The following is a 22481-nucleotide window of genomic DNA, read 5'->3' on the forward strand; positions in this document are numbered from 1 at the left end:
ACGCTGCAGTCCACCAAAGACACCCTATTCTAGGGGCTGGCATTAGTTGACCCCAAAAGCCCCATTTGTTTCTGAACGTCTGAATGGATGAAAATTTACAAATCCAAGTCTGTTATTCTAACCATTATTCAGATACAATAAATATTAACCAAGAATTTCACTTCAAGACAGGCACTATGCCTGACAGTATTTGGACAGTTTCTAAGAGGTCCAAAGATGAAGGTGAAGAACCTGGGGTTCAGAGAGGTAAAGTAATTTGCCCAAAGTCAAACAGCCATGAAGACCTGGAAGGAAGACCCACGAGCTATGATTCAAATCTCTTCACACAAAATTTCATGGTTTTTGTTTGTTTGTTTGTTAACAATACTTGAAGGCATGGTTTATTTTTTATTTTTTTATTTTTGATATTTTAATTGAGATATCTTCATGCAGATACTGTCCATCCAAAGCATACACTCAATGGCTCACAATATCATCATACAGCTGTATACTCATTACCATGAGCATTTTTAGAACATTTGCATCACTCAGAAGAAGAAATTAAAAGATAAAAAACTCATACATACCAAACTCCCTATACCTCCCTCTCATTGACCACTAGTTCTTCAATCTACTCAATTTTCTTTTTACCCCCATTCTCCCTCTTTTATTTATTCATTTATTGTCCTTATTTTTTTATTCATCTGCCTATACCCTGGATAAAAGGAGCATGAGACACAAAGATTTCACTATCACATGGTCACAATGTAAAATGTGACAGTGGCTCAGTGGCAGAATTCTCACCTGCCATGCCGGAGACCCGGGTTCCATTCCCGGAGCCTGCCCATGCGAAAAAAGAAAAGAAAAAGCTATATCATCATATAATCATCTTCAAGAATTAAGGCTACTGGAACACAGCTCAACAGTTTCAGGTAGTTCCCTCCAGCCACTCCAATACACCATAAACTAAAAAGGGATATCTATATAATGCATAAAAATAACCTCCAGGATAACTCTTGACTCTGAAATCTCTCAACCACTAAAATTTATTTTCTCTAATATCTCTCTTCCCCTTTTTTGGTCAAGAAGGCTTTCTCAATCCCATGATGCCAGGTCCCAGCTCATCCTGGGAGTCTTGTTACATGTTGCCAGGAAGATTTACACCCCTCGGAATCATGTTCCCTGCAGTGGGAAGGGCAGGGAGTTCACCTGCCAAGTTGGCTTACAGAGACAGACCATATCTGAGCAACAAAAGAGGTTCTCTGCAGGTGACTCTTAGGCATAATTAGAAGTAGACTTAGCTTCTCATTTCCAGGAATAAGTCTTACAGGGGCAAACCCCTAGATCAAGGGCTCAGCCTATTGAATTAATTGTCCCCACTGCTCGTGAGAATATCAGGAATTCCCCAGATTGGGAAAGTGAGTATTATCTTCTTTCTCCCCAGTCCCTGAAGGGGACTTTGCAAATACTTTTTTATTCTCTCTCCAAATTACTCTAGGATATATTGGGGTATCACACTAACCTGTACAAACCAATAGGATCTCACGTTCTACTCAAGATTCCATGTAATTACGGTGTTCAAATAAACTGATCATACAAGTGTGATACCCCAATATATCCTAGAGTAATTTGGAAAAGCTCTGTGTACTTGTTCTAGTTTGCTAACTGCCAGAATGCAACACAGCAGAGATGGATTGGCTTTTAATAAAAGGGAATTTATTTTGTTAAAAATGTATAGTTCTTCAGAGGAAAGGCAGCTAACTTTCAAATGAGGTTTTTTCTTACATGGGAAGGCACAGGGCAATCTCGGCTGGCCTTCTTCCCAGGCCTCTGGGTTCCAACAACTTCCCTGGGGGTGATTCCTTTCTGCATCTCCAAAGGCCTGGGCTGAGCTACAAGTGCTGAGATGAGCTATGCTGAGCTGCTTGGGCTGTGCTACATTGAGCTCTCTCATTTAAGCATCCAGCCAATTAAATCAAACATCACTCATTAGCTAGAACTAGGCACCTTCACCTGGCCAAGTTGACATCTGAACCTAACTACCATAGTACTTCTCTAGACTGGCTGGCAGACTAGTGAGATTAAGGTCAGATAGAGTGAGAGAATATCTACCTTTGTGCATATATACATTCAAGCATATGATTCAGTTCTCTACGCTCTCTTTTGAACGAGTAGGAATAAACTAATTTATATATGGAATAGTAATTCAAAGCTCTAAATATTCTGAGACCAAAGTAATGTGTTTACAAGGTATTCTCACCCCCTTTTATCAGTCTTCCTCAGAAAATCTAGAAAAAGACCAGAAGGCTGTGACCACATCCTATTTTTTTTAAGTTGTTATCAGTTTTTTGAAAGAATCACTGTTACAATAACTTTAATTTATACTACACTTTACAGAAGTCTATGGACGATTTTTGAAAAGCACCTCTTTACCCCATAACATTTCTCTGCCAGTTGTTAAAGTAGGCAACAAATATGTCATCAGCTTGAGCAACAGTATCTTGCAAGGATTTCATAGACCAACCAACCACATGCCAAAGAGCTTGGCAGCTTTCTATCTGGTTTCTAAAAAAATGGTATAATCACTCTGATGGTAAACCTGTCCAGCCAAATTTCCATAACATGCTTTGCAAAACCAGTTGTAATTAGTAAACTAGCTAGCTTTGGCATGGGGCTGCGCTTGCTTGCCCGTAACACACTGGAAGCCAGTTTTGGATGCTGACAACAGAGCATAAAGAATGTCAAGTTTTACACTGTAAGAAATAGACTTGGTGTCCTTCTGCAGGATTGTGTCTGGTGATTGGCACATGTGGCAGGTGATGTATTCCTTGATATATTTTCTCAAGACATTTTCCATTTGTTTCTGTTGGAATCTTTCTTTTACAATCTTACAAATTGGTTATTACCATCTGTTCTAGTTTGCTAGCTGCCAGAATGCAATATACCAAAAACAGAATGGCTTTTAACAAGGGGAATCTAATAAGTTGCAAGTTTACAGATCTAAGGCTGAGAAAATGTCCCAATTAAAACAAGTCTATAGAAATGTCCAATCAAAGGCATCCAGGGAAAGATATCTTGGTTCAAGAAGGCCGATGAAGTTAAAGGTCTCTCTCTCAAGTGAGACGGCACATGGCGAACACAGTCAGGGCTTCTCTCTCAGCTGGAAGGACACATGGTGAATACGGTGTCATCTGCTAGCTTTGTCTCCTGGTTTCCTGTTTCATGAAGCTCCACGGGAGGCATTTTCCTTCTTCATCTCCAAAGGTCGCTGGCTGGTGGACTCATTGCTTCGTGGTGCTGCAGCATTCTCTGCTCTCTCCGAATCTCTCATTCTCCAAAATATTTCCTCTTTTATAGGACTCCAATAAACCAATCAAGACCCACCCAAATAGGTGGAGACATGTCGTCCCTTAATCCAGTTTAACAACCACTCTTGACTAAATCACATCAACCAGGGAGATGATCTCATTACAGTTTCAAATATACAGTATTGAACAGGGATTATTCTACCTTTATGAAATGCGATTTATATTAAAACATGGCTTTTCTAGGGGGCATGCTTCCTTTCAAACCAGTACACCATCTATAGAACTACTTGTACCCAATTTAGCAAGATGTTTTGGGTGATAATGTCATAGTTTACAGATATCCATAAAGTTGACAAAAGACGTTTTCTTAGTTCCTACTCGGAAAACCTGTGGAGGTTTCATGACAAATTTCCTTTTCTCTCCAGCAACCATATCTGGACTCTTTTCCCTCATGATGTTGAAAACTCGATTCATTAACTCCTCATATGTATAGTCTCTTTCTGATCCTGCCCAAGCAGGGCCTGTCTGGTTACTGAATGAGATACCATCATCTTTTTTCCTCTTTTCATCTTCTAAAGCTTTATCTTTCTCTATGATTTCACCCTCATCTGGGAACTTGAGGTTTTTCTTTTTCTTCTTTTTATTGTAAGCATAATGTCAAGGTCATTTTCTAGTTCAGCTGGTTCTTGAATATCATTTTCAATCTTTAGATCCTTTATACCATTATAGCTTCATCAATATCAAATATCTTTTTTGTTTTTTTCTTCTTTTTCTTCTGATTAAAAAAACTTGAGTCATCTAGATCATCAGACGTATCATTTTTCCTACTGTCCTCTTCATCAGCTTCTACATCTTTGTGCTCAGTTGGCTCTGGCTCTACTTATTTTGTTTCTGAGGGTTGGGTTTCTTCTGTCTGGGCATCCCCTTCCTCATCTAACATAAAGGGCTTCTTCTTTTTTTCTTCTGGCTCACAGTAGATCAAAAATCATCTTGTCTCTGGACATGACAGTGGCTTGAGTGGGCTCAGCACAGACAGGAAGTCAGAGGGATCAGCTCCAAGCCCTGGCAACAACGATGCTTCTGTAGATATCTCTACCACCACCTCACTCAAAGTTATTGTTTTATACTCATCAAATTACTATCATATTGGGTAATAAAAAGAGATAACACTAAAAAATTATCATAACGTTGTTCAATTGGTTAAGAATTTAAGTCATCTAAAACAAATGTATACCATCTTGAATTTTTCTTTATTCATTTCAATCTTTGCATATAATCTCTCATCATATATAAAAGTTTTACCAATTTATTCTACTAGAGAGAATTTTGTTTATTTAACTCTTTAATGGTTATAAGAAAACAAACCCGCAACATCACTCCATCCCTGATAGCTTCTTCTCAATCTGTGAGCATATTGCTTTTACTTGCCAATGGCAATGAGGAGGGTGGGCCTCTGAATGGTTTTGTCACATATTCTTTGGTGATATCAGCCAAAATCATGCTCATTTAAAAAACTATGAGCCAAAAAGCTCTTCAACTGCTGCATGACTTAAAACGATTTTTTTTATAGATCAATTCCATACAAATAAAGAGTAGAAGGAAGTTTTAAGTATGGAAAAAGTAACAAATAGCAAACTTTAAACCAGGATCTGTTTAAAATTATACCTAATTCAGCCTCTATTTTGCAGAAGAGAAAAATCAGCCAAATGCCTTTCTAAAACATTAATGACTACCAGTCATTATATCACACGTATGTCATCCAACACAATTAAACTTTTAGATCAGTAAACACTTTCACTCTGCTACAACAGAGGGTTAGTGTTCAAGTGGGGGAAAAAAAATCTCAGCACACATAAAAGCATCAAAATGTAAGCCAAACTGTTAGGGTTAAGTCTAATTTCCCTTCTCTTAACTTAACCAATCAGTTTTGCTTCAGCACAAATGTACATGAAAATTTTATAACATGAAAGAGAACTTATTTTCCAAAGCTTTCTGCCAAATGCAATAAGCATTAACATTCAATGGCAAAGAAACTGAACTTAAGTGTAAGCTAATTAATGAGGTGGACTCTTCCTCTGAAACTCAAATCTCAGATGTAAACTCGTCTTTGGGTAACTCTCCCAAAGTTTTAAAGTTATCTTTATGATCGGTATATGCACAATAAATATAAGATGACCATAAATATACACATATACACATCATAAATATGTACAGATAGTTTGTGTGTATCTCCTTTCTCTACAACCTGACCATAGTTTTGTTAAAGAAAACCTGGGATGGCTATGTCCCACCTGGAAATGACCAAAATAAAAATGCCACATGTTATGCTCAAGTATGGGCTTAATATCTATGTTACACTGAGAAAGTTTCTAAACCCTACTTGGAGTCCATAAAATAGGAACAATCATACTTCACTCACAAAATTATTATAGGAATAAAATGAAGTAATGAGTCAAATTTACCTCAGATTCAAGACGCCCAATAAACATGAAATTCCCATCTCTCTCTTACCTCCTACCTTATGTCCTCCAAAAACAAATTCATGTGATTGGGAAAGTAGTATTCTAATCTTACAAATGAAGACATTTAGGTTTTTGGCTTCTGATAAAAAAGACTCAAGTCTTTGATGAAATTATGAAAAAATTCTTGACATGATAATTTTCTTTCAATATGATGCTTGTAAAGCTAGAAAGTGAAAGCCTCTTCAAAGAAGAAAGACTTTTATCCCCAAAATTACAGAATACAAACTAATTAATACAATTACTTAATACAATTATTAAGCAACTGGAAAAATCTTCATTCACTGGAGGCCAGATGCTGCTTTTTCCAAAGTTACAGTCCTAGTCCCTCTCTGTGCTTTAGCCATTTACTGAACTCGTACAGGATGCTTGGTAGAGGTCCTCAGTGGAATATGATATTATATTAGAGTCTACATAGGAAAGGTACAGTAGGGAGAGTAAAATGATAATGTGGTATTTGGGGCTTCTGACCAGTAAATAACGCAGGACATAAGAAAAGACTTGCAGTTGTAACTAGGAGGGAAGTAGTCGGCCAACTCCTTAGTGCATCAGAACTCATAGGTATCATAGCGCATCTTGAAGTCAATGGTCCATTTTGTTGGAGGTCTTAAAAGGGACTGTCTACCCAGAACAGGTTTAGGAAGGGCTGATAGCAGGATGATGTTCCTAATGAGGTAACTCTTTATGGATGGTTACTTCATTGCAGTTAACTAAAATATCTTTTGCAGAAGAAAGCCCTTGAGTTATCCACACTGATGCCCACTGTATCCCTTTTTCTTCATCTTTTAGGAAACCTATGGGTGTCATTAAGGTAGTAGTAATAAAGCTACTTTGTATTTGAATCCTGCATCTTCCAATTATGTAGTTCTACTCATCAGAAATTAATTGGTATCCTGACATGGCTAAGACCAGCTACATAAATTAAAGGGCCCAGTGCAAAATGAAAATGTGGGGCCTCTTGTTCAGAAATCACTCAGACTTTCAAGATGGCTGCCAGAGATCAAGTGTGGGACTCTATGGTCACATGTCCAGGAAGCCAGCCCTGAGAAAGAACAAAGCTATGGCTCTACAAGGAGACTGAATAAGAGATTCCATCCTGTCATGGTTAGGTTCATGTATCAACTTGGCCAAGTGGTGATACCTGTTTGCCTGGTTGGGCAAGTGCTGGCCTGTCTATTGCGATGAGGACATTTCATAGAATTAAATCATGATCATGTCAGCTACATCCACAGCTGATTACATTTATAATCAGCCAAAGGGGAGTGTCTTCTGCAATGAATAATGCTTAATCTGATCACTGGAAGCCTTTTAAGGAGGATTCAGAAGAGACAGGCACTTCCTGTCTCAGCTGGTGAGCATCTCCTGTGGAGTTCGTCCAGACCCTCCATAGGAATTCTCGGCTTCACAGCCTGCCCTGCAGATTTTGGACTCTGCATTCCCGCGGTCACGTGAGACACTTTTATAAATTTTATATTTGTGAGTGTTCCCTGTTGATTCTGTTTCTCAAGAGAACCCTAACTAATACACATCCCTAAAAGTAATCAATCATAACTAAGCACAAGAGTGAGTATTCAAGCTGGCTGACTAACCTGAAAACAGCAGAAATACTCTATCTGCCTTAAACAACTCTTTACAGACCAATTAATTACAAGGTAAATTATCTTCAGTGTCCATAGACTGCAACTGATTGCAACTATGAGTAAAGTAAGAATTTAATGGCAATAAAAATTCAGGTTTGAAAGTGAAAGGTATAGAAGAAAATACTTCTAAAAGTACAGAAAACCTAAGTTCGAGGATTAGAGTTTGGAAAAGATGTTTTCACATATAACACGTTGCAAATTCAGGACATGTTAAAAGGAAGAGGGTAGATTGCAAAGAATGCCTACATTTCTCCATTTCTCCAATAAAAAGGCAAAATTTATTTCCCCACTCCTTTGCTCTCAGCTGGTCAAAGCCAATGGGACATTAGAAAGATGACACAAGCAAAGGCTTGTGAGCACCATGAGAATGAGCCCAGGCTAGCCTGTTGGACCGTCGAATCTCTAAGTAACTCTAAGTCAACTGCTAGAAACATACATGAGCCCATTCTAGGCCAGTCTAGTCCCCAGCTGAATCACCAGCAGATCAAGACACATGAGAGAGTCCACCAAGATCAGCTAATCCACAGAACTGTCCAGTTAATCCAGTTGATCAATTGCAATAATTAATGGTTGTTCTTTTAAATAATTAAGTTTTGATATGGTTTGCTATTCAGCAAAAATTGCTACAGGTAACATTTTAGCTCAGGAAAGAACGGATTATCCAATAAATAGGGGCTGGGACACCTCGCTCATCATTTATGGCAAGGAGATTAGATTCCGACTAAATTGCATAATAAAGTACATTAAAAATGTACATATAAAAAATGATATCATAAAAATGTTAGAATAAATTATAGGTCCAAACTCATGTATTCTTGGCATGGGGAAGGCTTTTCTAGGCAGAGAAAAATCAAAAGGAAAAAATTGATAGATTTTACTATGTGAATATTAAAGTATATACGTATATATGTCATAGCCAGTAAAATAAAAATTAAAGGAAATTGACAAATTGGTATAACTTTTATATATGATGAGAGATTATATTCCTAATGCACATAAAATATTTTTACGCATGATAAAAGATTACCATTCCTAACATACACAAAATATTAAGAAAAAGAATTAGGTAGAATATTAAACAAAGGGCACACATTTGCATATCACAAAAGAAATGCAAATGGATAATTAACATACGAAAAATGTTCAACCTCACTGGTAAGTAAAGAATGAAACAATAGCTTCCAGCTCACGATGGCGGCTTAACAACGTGCGTATTTTAGTTCGTCCTCCAGAACAACTACTAAATAACCAGAAACAGTACAGAATAGCTCCTGGGGCCACGTCAGTGACCAGACAAACAGCATATCCCAGTCTGGACCAGCTGGACCCGCTGCAAGCACACCCCAGAACCGTGAGTTCCCAAACCTGCGGTGGCTAGCGCCCCTCCCCCACAGGCCACTTCCCAGAGGGGAAAGGAAAGGACTTTACCAGCAGCAGGGACTGGGCACAATCAAACGCCAATTGTGGAACTAACTAACAAATTCTGACTACTAAAAATAGGCCCCCAGCTTAGGTGAAACTGATCAAAGCAGAGGTTGCTCATTTTTGCCCCAGCGCCAAGGGGGCAGGACTGACAGAAAAAGGGGGAAAAAAAAAAAGAAGGAAACAGAGGTTTTTGTGGCTCTGTATCTACAAAGACTTGACTGCCTCTGGATATAGCGGCAGGACTTTTCAGGCTGCAACTTCCCCAGGCATAGGCAGAAGTGAGCTCTTTTGGGGGCTTATCTGGAGCCTGTGCCTTCCCCAGGGGAGGGGTGAAGCCCCACGAGGGTGGAATCCCTCCATCAAGGAATTCAGACACCAGGGCTTGGTAATTTGAAGCCATTAAAATCAGCCTACAACATCTCTTCTGTCTCCACCATGCCCTCAGCAGGGAGAGTCTGCCAAAGTTAAAGGTACAGCATCATCTTATGCTGGTGGGACCTGCAGGCAGACGAGTGCCACATACTGGGCAGGATAAGAAAAACAGAGTCCAGAGACTTCACAGGAAAGTCTTTCAACCTGCTGGGTCTCACCCTTAGGGAAAACCAACACAGGTGACTCTTTCCCCCTATAGGAGACCAGTTTGGTCTGGGAAAATCTGGCTGGGGTCTATCATATATAAGTAGACCCTCCTAAGTGTGTGTGTGGGGAAAGGCACCATACAAGCAGGGCAAGAAACAAGAAAACAAGAACTGAAAAATTCTCCTCTGTTAAACAAAACTTAAGCTAACGGTTCAGATAAAGCTGAACGGAATGTCAAAGAACAGATAGACAACAAATTCATCTAGCAAGAAAACCCTAGATAAAAGAAGTGAAAGCAATCTCCAGAATAGACTAATTAAGGTAATTAAATGCCTAGACGCCAGCAAAAAAAAAAACAAATCACACTAGGAAAATTGAAGATATGGCCCAGTTAAAGGAACAAACCAACAATTCAAACGACATACAGGAGCTGAAACAATTAATTCAAAATATACGAACAGACATGGAAAACCTCATCAAAAACCAAATCAATGAATTGAGGGAGGATATAAAGAAGGCAAGGAAAGAACAAAAAGAAGAAACTGAAAGTCTGCAAAAACAAATCACAGAACTTATGGGAATGAAAGACACAGTAGAAGAGATGAAAAAAACAATGGAAACCTACAATGGTAGATTTCGAGAGACAGAACATAGGATTTCTGAGCTGGAGGATGGAACATCTGAAATCCGACAAGAAACAGACACTATAGGAAAAAAAAAAAAGGAAAAACATGAGCAGGGACTCAGGGAATTGAAAGACAATATGAAGCACATGAATATACGTGTTGTGGGTGTCCCAGAAGGAGAAGAGAAGGAAAAGGAGGAGAAAAACTAATGGAGGAAATTATCACTGAAAATTTCACAGCTCTTATGAAAGACTTAAAATTACAGATCCAAGAAGTGCAGCATACCCCAAAGAGAACAGATCCAAATAGACATACTCCAAGACATGTAATAATCAGAATGTCAGAGGTCAAAGAGAAAGAGAGGATCTTGAAGAGCAGCAAGAGAAAAGCAATCCATCACATACAAGGGAAGCCCAATAAGACTATGTGCAGATCTCTCAACAGAAACCACGGAGGCGAGAAGACAGTGGGATGATATATTTAAATTATTAAAAGAGAAAAACTGCCAACCAACAATTCTATATCCAGCAAAACTGTCCTTCAAAAATGAGGGAGAAATTAAAACATTTTCAGACAAAAAATCACTGAGAGAATTTGTGACCAAAAGACCAGCTCTGCAAGAAATACTAAAGAGAACACTAGAGACAGATACGAAGACAGAAGAGAGAGGTGTGGAGAAGAGTGTAGAAAGGAAGACTATGAGTAAAGGTAAAAAGAAGGAAAATTAGATATGACATATAAAACCAGAAGGCAAAATAGTAGAAGAAAGTACTACCCATGCAGTAATAACACTGAATATTAATGGATTAAACTCTCCAATCAAAAGACATAGTATGGCAGAATGGATTAAAAAACAGGACCCATCTATATGCTGTTATATACTCAAAGGACACGAGGCCAAGGACACAAATGGACATTTACACACCAATGTTTATAGCAACATTATTAACAATTACCAAGAGATGGAAACAGACAAAATGTCCATCAACAGACAGCTGGCTAAACAAACTGTGACATTTACATAAGATGGAATATTATGCAGCTGTAAGACAGAATAAAGTTATGAAGTATGTAACAACATGAATGGACCTTAAGGACATTATGCTGAGTGTGATTAGCCAGAAACAAAAGGACAAATACTGTATGGTCTCACTGATATGAACTGACATTAGTGAATAAACTTGGAATATTTCCTTGGTAACAGAGACCATCAGGAGGTAGAAATAGGGTAAGATATTGGGTAATTGGAGCTGAAGGAATACAGATTGTGCAACAGGACTGAATATAAAAACTCAGAAAGGGACAGCACAATATTACCTAACTGTAATACAATTATGTTAAAACACTGAATGAAGCTGCAAATGAGAGTGATAGAGGGAGGAGGGCTGGGGCATAAATGAAATCATAAAGAAAGATAGACAATAAAGATTGAGATGGTGTAATCTAGGAATGCCTAGAGTGTATAATGATAGTGACTAAATGTACAAATTAAAAAAATGTTTTTGCATGAGGAAGAATAAAAGAATGTCATTACTGCAGTGTGCTGAAAATAGATGGTACTTAATATTTAAAAATTTCAACTAATGTGTGAGACTAAAGCAAAAAATGTTTATTTGGTACAAATCCACACTTTGACTAGTGCATCTCCTAATATAATTTATGTAAATAGTTGATTGAATACCTTAAGTACATGGAACTTTGTATAGGACATGAGATTTTGTTGGTTTATCCAGGTGATGCCCTGATGAATCCCAGAGTGATCTGATCAGTGAGTGGAAAAGTATTTGCAAAGTCCCCTTCAGGGAATGGTGAGAAAGGGGGAAAATTCAACTTCCCCAAGTTGAATTCTTGATATTTTCACAAGCAGTGTGGACAACCAAAGCTATAGGCTGAGCCCCCAGTCTTGGGGGTTGTTCATATGAAACTTAACCCCACAAGGGATAGGTCAAGTCTACTTGAAGTTAGGCCTAAGAGTCACCCCCAAGAGAACCTCTTTTGTTGCTCAGATGTGGCCTCTCTCTCCAGCCAACACAGCAAGCAGACTCACCACCCTCCCCCCTGTCTACGTGGGACATGACTACCAGGGGTGTGGATCTTCCTGGCAGTGTGGGACAGAAATCCCAGAATTAGCTGAGATTCAGCATCAAGGGATTGAGAAAACCTTCTCAACCAAAAGGGGGAAGAGTGAAATGAGACAAAGCGTCAATGGCTGAGAGATTCCAGAGTCAAGAGGTTAGTCTTATGCTTAAGTAGATATTACCTTGTTATTCAAGATGTAATGGAGAGGCTGGAGGGAACTGCCTGAAAATGTAGAGCTGTATTCCAGTAGCCATGTTTCTTGATGATGATTGTATAATGACATAGCTTTCACAATGTGACTGTGTGATTGTGAAAACCTTGTGTCTGATGCTCCTTTTACTACCTTGTCAACAGATGAGAGGAACATATGGAATAAAAATAAAAATGGGGGAACAAATGTTAAAATGAATTTAGTTTGAAATGCTAGTGATCAATGAAAGGAGTCAGTAAGGGGTATGGCATGTAAAATTTTTTTTTTCTGTTTGTTATATTTTTCTGTTGTCTTTTTATTTCTTTTTCTGAATTGATGCTAATGTTCTGGGAAATGATCATGATGATGAATATGCAACTATGCGATGATATTGTGAATTGCTGAGTGTATGTGTTGGGAATGTTTGTGTTTCTTGTAATTTTTTTTAATTAATAAAAAATTTTAAAAAAAGAATGAAACAATAAAATTAACTTTTCAATTAAAAATCATAAATATTAAAATAATAAAACATAGAAAGACATTGTCATATACTAATAGTACTATAATTTGCTACATTTTTGGAGGAAATACATATTTTTTAATTAAACAATTTTCCTTCTAGGAATATATCCAAATGAAATAATCAGTAATTCTGGGAAGATGATCCTTGATGTCACAGTTCAGATTCCCTTCCCTATTGGTCTCCTCTCAGAAGCAAAACATCCAAGGATAAGGCTGACAGAGTTTGGGGGATGCACTTCAGGATACAGTATCTACCTAGTTCTTAGCTGAGATCCATATATGTGAGGTTACCCAATAACAGAATTTCAGAGGGCTGATGATTATTATAAATCTTCTATCCAATCAATAGGACCACTTTTACATGGTATAACTTATTAGTCAAATAAAGAACATTTCAGAGAATTATAGTTGCTATTTGTTAATAGCTTATTATGCGCCAAGCACTAAATAGTTTAAGTGTTTATGAGATTCAAGCCTCATGATAGCCCCATGAAGGTGGCATCATTACTATCATTATTCTAGAGTGCGGACACTGAGGCTTGAAGATAGTTTTGTCTCCTGTTTGCTTAAGTAGTTTGTCCAAAGTCACAAAGTTAGCAAGTAGCAAAGCCAGGTCTGGAAGACACACAATCTGACTCCAGAAGAGTTCTAATCATTACACTATAATACTACAAAGTTGTCACCTCAAACTCTAGAGTATTCATTAACATTTATTTAAAGGCAGCAATGTTGATTCTCTTTTTGCAAACTTAGAAGCAGTGGCTTTCACAAAGAGATTCTTGCTAGCACCCAAATCTTAAGTCATTCAGGAATGAAACTCCCACTTCTATGACTTGTTGTATAAGCTAGTGGTACCTGGAGTTATTGCTAAAAACCAAGGGATCTCACACTGCCCACCCTGGTCTTACCTCTGTACCTAATAAATTGATCTTTTGGTGTCTAAACAATACAGCTACCACTATTGAGTGAATGGCTAGTAAGCCATACTTTGACCCTACATTGTATCAACATACCACCCACTAACTCCATTACATAAATGAGCATACCATACAAACTATCTCAAATTACAGTCAACTCAGGAATGTTTAATCATTTGTATATGAAGGGCCTTGAGCTTCACTTTCAGCTTATTTTAAGGACTTTATTGGAATCATGGCAGTTCCTGGAACATATAGCACCTATGAGACCCCAAACTCCCTCCTGTCCTCCATTTCTATACCCTATCCTAGATGCTTAAAGGGTGTTTTATGAATGAATTTTGCCTTCCAAGATGAAGCAGTCAACAATATGCAAGAAGGAAATGAAGATAATTGAAACTTTCCATGCTTGGGGGCATGTATTAATTCTGAAAAAGCCCAACTAAATCTCATGCCACCTAGAATACGACAGAATCCAATCCCAACAATGTCCTACCTGCATATAGGTAATTCAATGGATGACTGCTCCATATTTGACTTCAGCACACACCCACTTACACAAAAAAGAACACAGAAGATTTTCTCAGTCAAGAATTTTCAGCTATAAAACTGTACTTGTTATAACAGTTTACCTGAGTCCTATAACATATAATAACTATGTTATTTAGGAAGAGAAAAGAAATTTTCCATTTTGTAGTAGCTTTTGAGCACTTGAGAATAAATCATCCCAATGATTTATGAGCCCAGACTGAAATAATTCTCTGATGCTTTGCTGTTTGTAGCAGTGCCCTTATCAAATGCATCATTTCAAGAAATTGTCTTACCTAGTGGAAACAAAGTGTTTATTCTTAGAAAAATTATTTATTAAGCACCTGCTGTGTTCCAAGAAATGCAGTAAATGCTGAGAATACATTTACATAGGTAAGACCCCCAAAATAAGCCCCTGCCCTCACAGAGTTTATTCTAGTTTTAGGAGGATACCTGATTCTGCTTTATTATCACATAGCCAATTACCACTTCGTCCTTAAATGGTGATAATATGACATCTTCTAGATGCATAGTGAAAAGTGGGACTTTAATTTAAAAGAATGTAAATCGTTCACTGACAGCCCAGAGTACTTATCTCACTACTTCTGTCGAAACTAAAGTAGAACTAAGATCCACAGAAGGACTAAGAGAAAAACTAAAAGCTCTCCACATATGAAAAGAACAAGGACTTTAAATAGATAGAAGATCCCATTTTAAACTGGTACTTTAGGAAACCTCTTAACAAATCCATGAACAGTAATGCAATGGGGCAAAGACATGGAGCACAAGATCAGGCTCCAGCTGAGCTTGTTATTTTGGGGCTTGGCTAATCCACCAGTCAAATTAGATCCCCTACTCACACAAAATACAATGACATAAAGAAAAACACACTAAACAGAAGGTATATGAGGGCGGGAGTATGTGACATGCCTGTTCAATAAGAGTTGTCAAAAAAAGATTTCTCTCGGTATTATACTCAACATCGTGCTATTATGAAAATTTGCCCTTTAATAAACTATGGTTTTCTCATACTAGAGAAAGTCTATATTATAGGACATTCTGCAATAATTTACAAAAATATAAACAGATCTAAACATTAATATGGAAAGAGCTCTAGTACATACTGTTAGAAGAAAAAGAAAAGTAGAATAAACCATATAGTATATTACATATGGGTTGTTTTTTTAATCCCACAAACAATATTCCATTTCTAGATGCAAAAATAAGGTCTGGAAAGACTTACAAAACAGAGCAATTACGCTTTTGAGGAATTGATAAGGAACCAAGACGGGAATTTAGTATTTTGCATAATGTAATATTTACAGGGGAATTATATTCACGTATTAGCCATACCATTAAAAGCTATCCTATAAGAATTAAAATAGACTTTAAGTTGCTAGAGAAGCTAATTGAACAGTTAACATCTTTCAACTATTATTACTTGACATGATTTTTATTTATAATAAAACCGAATGGTAAGTTAAATTAAATCTAGGTCAAATTCCTTAAGGAATTTATGATTTTCCTTCAAAAGCTTAATTTTAATCTAAAAAATGAGGATTTAAAAATATACAAATGACGCAGCAAAGACAGTGCTAAGAGGGAAATTTATTGCCCTAAATGCCTATATCAGAAGAGAAGAAAAGGCAAAAATGCAGGAATTAACTGTCCACTTGGAAGAACTGGAGAAAGAACAGCAAACTAATCCCAAAGCAAGCAAAAGGAAAGAAATAACAAAGATTAGAGCAGAAATAAATGAAATTGAAAACAATAGAGAAAATAAATAAGACCAGAAGTTGGTTCTATGAGAAAATCAATAAGATTGATGGGCCCTTAGCAAGATTGACAAAAAGAAGAAGAGAGAGGATGCAAATAAATAAGATCAGAAATGGAAGAGGAGACATAACTACTGACCTCACAGAAATAAAGGAGGTAATAACAGGATACTATGAACAACTTTACGCTAATAAATACAACAATTTAGATGAAATGGATGGGTTCCTGGAAAGACATGAACAACCAACTTTGACTCAAGATGAAATAGATGACCTCAACAAACCAATCACAAGTAAAGAAATTGAATCAGTCATTCAAAAGCTTCCTAAAAAGAAAAGTACAGGACCAGACGGCTTCACATGTGAATTCTATCAAACATTCCAGAAAGAATTAGTACCAACTCTCCTCAAACTCTTCAAAAAAATCGAAGTGGAGGGAAAACTACCTAATTCATTCTATGAAGCCAACATCACCCTCATACCAAAACCAGGCAAAGATATTACAAAAAAAGAAAACTACAGGCCAATATCTCTAATGAATATAGATGCAAAAATCTTCAACAAAATTCTAGCAAATCGAATCCAACACCACATTAAAAGAATTATACATCATGACCAAGTAGGATTCATCCCAGGTATGCAAGGATGGTTCAACATAAGAAAATCAATTAATGTAATACACCATATCAACAAATCAAAGCAGAAAAATCACATGATCATCTCAATGGATGCAGAGAAGGCATTTGACAAGATTCAACATCCTTTCCTGTTGAAAACACTTCAAAAGATAGGAATACAAGGGAACTTCCTTAAAATGATAGAGGGAATATATGAAAAACCCACAGTTAATATCATCCTCAACGGTGAAAAATTGAAAACTTTACCCCTAAGATCAGGAACAAGACAAGGATGTCCATTATCACCACTATTATTCAACATCATGTTGGAGGTTCTAGCCAGAGCAATTAGACAAGAAAAAGAAATACAAGGCATCAAAATTGGAAAGGAAGAAGTAAAACTATCACTGTTTGCAGACGATATGATATTATACGTCGAAAACCTGGAAAAATCCACAACAAAACTACTAGAGCTAATAAATGAGTACAGCAAAGTAGCAGGTAACAAGATCAACATTCAAAAATCTGTAGCATTTCTATACACTAGTAATGAACAAGCTGAGGGGAAAATCAAGAAACGAATCCCATTTACAATTGCAACTAAAAGAATAAAATACCTAGGAATAAATTTAACTACAGAGACAAAAAACCTATATAAAGAAAACTACAAAAAACTGCTAAAAGAAATCACAGAAGACCTAAATAGATGGAAGGGCATACCGTGTTCATGGATTGGAAGACTATAGTTAAGATGTCAATCCTACCTAAATTGATTCACAGATTCAATGCAATACCAATCAAAATCCCAACAACTTGTTTTTCAGAAATAGAAAAACCAATAAGCAAATTTATCTGGAAGGGCAGGGTGCCCCGAATTGCTAAAAACATCTTGAGGAAAAAAAACGAAGCTGGAGGTCTCGCGCTGCCGGACTTTAAGGCATATTATGAAGCCACAGTGGTCAAAACAGCATGGTATTGGCATAAAGATAGATATATCGACCAATGGAATCGAATAGAGTGCTCAGATATAGACCCTCTCATCTATGGACATTTGATCTTTGATAAGGCAGTCAAGCCAACTCACCTGGGACAGAACAGTCTCTTCAATAAATGGTGCCTAGAGAACTGGATATCCATATGCAAAAGAATGAAAGAAGACCCATATCTCACACCTTATACAAAAGTTAACTCAAACTGGATCAAAGATCTAAACATTAGGTCTAAGACCATAAAACAGTTAGAGGAAAATGTAGGGAGATATCTTATGAAACTTACAATTGGAGGCGGTTTTATGGATCTTAAACCTAAAGCAAGAGCACTGAAGAAGGAAATAAATAAATGGGAGTTCCTCAAAATTAAACACTTTTGTGCATCAAAGAACTTCATCAAGAAAGTAGAAAGACAGCCTACACAATGGGAGATAATATTTGGAAATGACATATCAGATAAAGGTCTAGTATCCATAATTTATAAAGAGATTGTTCAACTCAACAACAAAAGACAGCCAACCCAATTACAAAATGGGAAAAAGACTTGAACAGACACCTACCAGAAGAGGAAATACGGATGGCCAAGAGGCACATGAAGAGATGCTCAATGTCCCTGGCCATTAGAGAAATGCAAATCAAAACCACAATGAGATATCATCTCACACCCACCAGAATGGCCATTATCAACAAAACAGAAAATGACAAGTGCTGGAGAGGATGCGGAGAAAGAGGCACACTTATCCACTGTTGGTGGGAATGTCAAATGGTGCAACCACTGTGGAAGGCAGTTTGGCAGTTCCTCAAAAAGCTGAATATAGAATTGCCATACGACCCAGCAATACCATTGCTAGGTATCTACTCAAAGGACTTAAGGGCAAAGACACAAACGGACGTTTGCACACCAATGTTTATAGCAGCGTTACTTAAAATTGCAAAGAGATGGAAACAGCCAAAATGTCCATCAACAGAAGAATGGTTAAACAAACTATGGTATATACATATGATGGAATATTATGCAGCTTTAAGACAAGATAAACTTATGAAGCATGTAATAACATGGATGGACCTAGAGAACATTATGCTGAGTGAGTCTAGCCAAAAACTAAAGGACAAATACTGTATGGTCCCACTGATGTGAACGGACATTTGAGAAAAAACTTGGAATATGTCATTGGTAACAGAGTCCAGCAGGAGTTAGAAACAGGGTAAGATAATGGGTAATTGGAGCTGAAGGGATACAGACTGTGCAACAGGACTAGATACAAAAACTAAAAAATGGACAGCACAATAATACCTAAGTGTAAAGTAATCATGTTAAAACACTGAATGAAGCTGCATCTGAGCTATAGGTGTTTTTTTTTGTTTTGTTTGTTTGTTTGTTTTACTATTATTATTACTTTTATTTCTTTTCTCTATATTAACATTCTATATCTTTTTGTGTTGTGTTGCTAGTTCCTCTAAACCGATGCAAATGTACTAAGAAACGATGATCATGCAGCTATGTGATGATGTTAAGAATTACTGAGTGCATATGTAGAATGGTATGATTTCTAAATGTTGGGTTAATTTCTTTTTTTCCGTTAATTAATAAAATATATATATATTTATACAAATGCATGGTTTTGATCATCTTAGCTATAACATTACAAATCATGAAAATTTCCAACCCTGAAATTAGGCAAAACAACAAAACCCAGCACATAAATATATAAAAGACAAAGGAAGTCTTGCCATACAGAAAATTTGGAAAGCATTAAATCAAGTATTCTCATTCAATCCCTTTCCAACACTCCATTGTCGCTGTGTCTATAAAAAGATAAAACATTATTAAACGTAAACCTCTGTATCTCTTCAGCCCCAAAGGCCATTAGCTTTGCATATAGGTCTACCAATAGGCCTGAGAATGAGACAGACAAAGGATGAAAGAAATATGAGAGAGACAGGGAAGAAAGAAAAGAGGTGTGAAACAGAAAGGGTATTATTCTCTACTGACCCAGGAGTCATAATTACTCAGCACACACACACAAAGTTGGTAGTCTATATCTATAGAAAAATTTACCAATTATACTGTATGCCAATTATAATGTATACATACACATCATGGAATAGAATCTTTGTAACAACATGGAGTTGAATCTTTGTAACAACATGGAGAATATTGGACACATTTTATGGGAAAATACTGAAGTTCTGAGAGGAGAAGGCAACTGCTAAAAGTCACACACACAAAAAAATAAGTGGTAGGACTGAGATTTTGAGCTCCAAATCAAATACTTTTTCTAATACTCTTCTACTGCTACATATCATTCCTCAAATTATTACTAATTTTCAAATAACCATGAAAATTGCAAGAGGTAAATGTATTGTCAATCTAAGCAACAGAAAGCTGCTTTTTCTTCTTCAAGGAAAACCATCTCTAAAAAAAGTTATCTGTTTAGTCTTTTCAAAATTAACAGAATGGGGTAGTAAGGGCTGGAGGGAGGGAGAGACGGTGATAAAAGAACCACACAAGGGTGCCTGTGTTGATGGAACTCTTCAGGACCCTGGGTTTGGTGATGGATACTTACTTGTACCTACACATGTGATAAAACTGTGTGGAATTTAATACACACACACATGCAACCGAGTGCAAGTAAAACTGTGGAAATCTGAATAAAATCAGTGAATTTTACCAATGTCAATATCCTGGTTGTGCTACTGTATTACAGGTCTATAAAATGTTACCATTGCAAGAAAGTGGTAAAGGGTAAATGGAATCATTCTGTATTATTTTTTTAAATTGCCTGAGAATATATATCTCAATTTTAAAATCAACAGAATATTCATATTTATACCATCAACATTGATTCTGAACAGGATAGTGAAAATGTATAGAAATATGGGAAGAAATAATGAAGCCACTCATAGCTGACTTTCATTATTGTGGAACAGGGAGAGAATTTACCCATGAAATTAAAAGTTTTAAAATTATTATATCAAGTCAGAGATGAAAATTTTGAACAGTTTTTGGAGGCAAAATGCCTCAACATAAGCAAGAGCCAGGTCATTTAAGCCAGGCAAATGACAAGTCACGAGTGGAAGAAAAGTCCGAAGGAGGAAGAGACAAATCTTTTTGAACTAGGACTAAGGGCTGCTTAAAGAATTTCATATCAAAATACCAACTGACATACAACACCAGAAGCATAAGCCAATTGTTCAGCAAGATAATTAGAGAATTATGATAATTGAAGGATACACCAAGATTTGTCTAATAATAACACGGATCCCAACAGTGACTATTTTATCAAGCACTTACCATGTGTTTGGCACTGTACTAATTTCTTTACATACATGACCAAAAACCCTCACAACACTGGGAGGTAAAATGTGGAAATTGATGGGTCTTATATTATATACCCAAGATCACATAATGACTTTGAACATAGGTTTTTCTCACTGCAAAGCCTATGTACTGTTCACTGTTCCATTGTGCATTAGAAAGAAATACCTTATATTGATATTCAGGTATCTGACTCTACAGTAAGGAGAAAATTATACTCAGTAGTGGAAAAATACAATTGATATTATGCCAACCTGCTTGTAAGTTCCATCCAGCAAGGTGTCCAGGTGTTGGAGTGGGGCAGGTGTTTTATCTTTGAACCTTGTCAATAGCCGTCGTTGAATGGCCCGAAACTGTACAGCTCGTTCAGATAATAGTTCTTCTAATTTTTCACCATTTACCCGCAGCTAAAATGAAGAATTTCTTAAATTCAGGTTAAATGAGCACATTAAAACATGTTTAAAGTAAAAACACAAGTAATGGAAAAAAGTCTGAAACAAAGTAATGAAAATGTAAACATCTTATAGAGTTAAGGAAATTAAAACAGTGTGGCATGGTATGCAAACACATGCATAGCACAATGGAATAGGTCAAATAGGAATTTAGCAAAGGTAACACGGTATCACTAAGGAAAAGATTATTTCATAAATGTTTTTTTGATAACTGATTAAATATCTAGGAAAAAAATAGGAATTTCTCCCTCATTGTTTAACAGCTAAATTACTTACAGAGGGATAAAACTTTTAGACACAGTAAAAAGCACTAGAAAAAATTGGGGAAATTTTTTTTAATGAACCTGTCATGGGAAAAGCCTTTATAAGTTTGATTTAAAAATCAAAAGATACACACACATGCACATATGCAAGCAAGCATGCACACACACACAACTGATACTATTACTAATTTTAAAAATGCAGTTTTACATGATCAAAACTTACTACAGGCAAAGTGATAGGAAAAATATCAAACTGCAAAAAAAATTAATAGCAATATACATCAGAGACCAAAATGTACACCCATAAAATATCTAAAAAGTATTTACAAATCAATGACAAAAGGATCACAACCCAATATAAATCAGTAAGAATAAAAGCAATAATCCAATAGAAAAAAGGACAAAATTTACAGAAGCGTTAATACAAACAGGTCATAAACATCCACCCTTGGCCTAGAAATCCACTTCTATGAGATTATCTTAGAGATATGTGTGTACAAAGTAATGTACATAAAAGCCTATTCATTATAGAATTGTATAGTCTATTGTTATATAGTAAATTATTATTTTCCCATCAATAGAGAAACTGGTTAAATAAATAAAGAGGGATACTTCACAGAACTCCTAGACACTGATATGCAATGGTTTCCAAAGATGCATTAAATGAAACAAAGCAAAAAGTACAGAAGAGTATATAATATACTACCATTTATGTATATTTCAAAAAATAAACCTGTATATGAACATAGTTGTG

General features: G+C 36.5%; 1 protein-coding gene and 1 pseudogene across 8 annotated transcripts in view; both read right to left on the reverse strand.

Moving 5' to 3' along the window:
* BBS9 (Bardet-Biedl syndrome 9) overlaps window positions 1-22481 on the reverse strand; it is a 699527-nt gene that overhangs the window by 297873 nt on the left and 379173 nt on the right. For all 8 annotated transcript variants that reach the window (XM_077120094.1, XM_077120102.1, XM_077120084.1 and 5 more), the window contains one exon: window positions 21267-21419. In XM_077120094.1, the coding sequence (XP_076976209.1) occupies window positions 21267-21419 (153 nt within the window). The remainder of the gene's footprint in view (window positions 1-21266; window positions 21420-22481) is intronic.
* On the reverse strand, window positions 1642-4787 carry LOC143678679 (eukaryotic translation initiation factor 2 subunit 2 pseudogene; annotated as a pseudogene).

The sequence above is a fragment of the Tamandua tetradactyla genome, chromosome 1, assembly GCF_023851605.1.
Source record: "Tamandua tetradactyla isolate mTamTet1 chromosome 1, mTamTet1.pri, whole genome shotgun sequence".
Classification (NCBI taxonomy): Eukaryota; Metazoa; Chordata; class Mammalia; order Pilosa; family Myrmecophagidae; genus Tamandua; species Tamandua tetradactyla.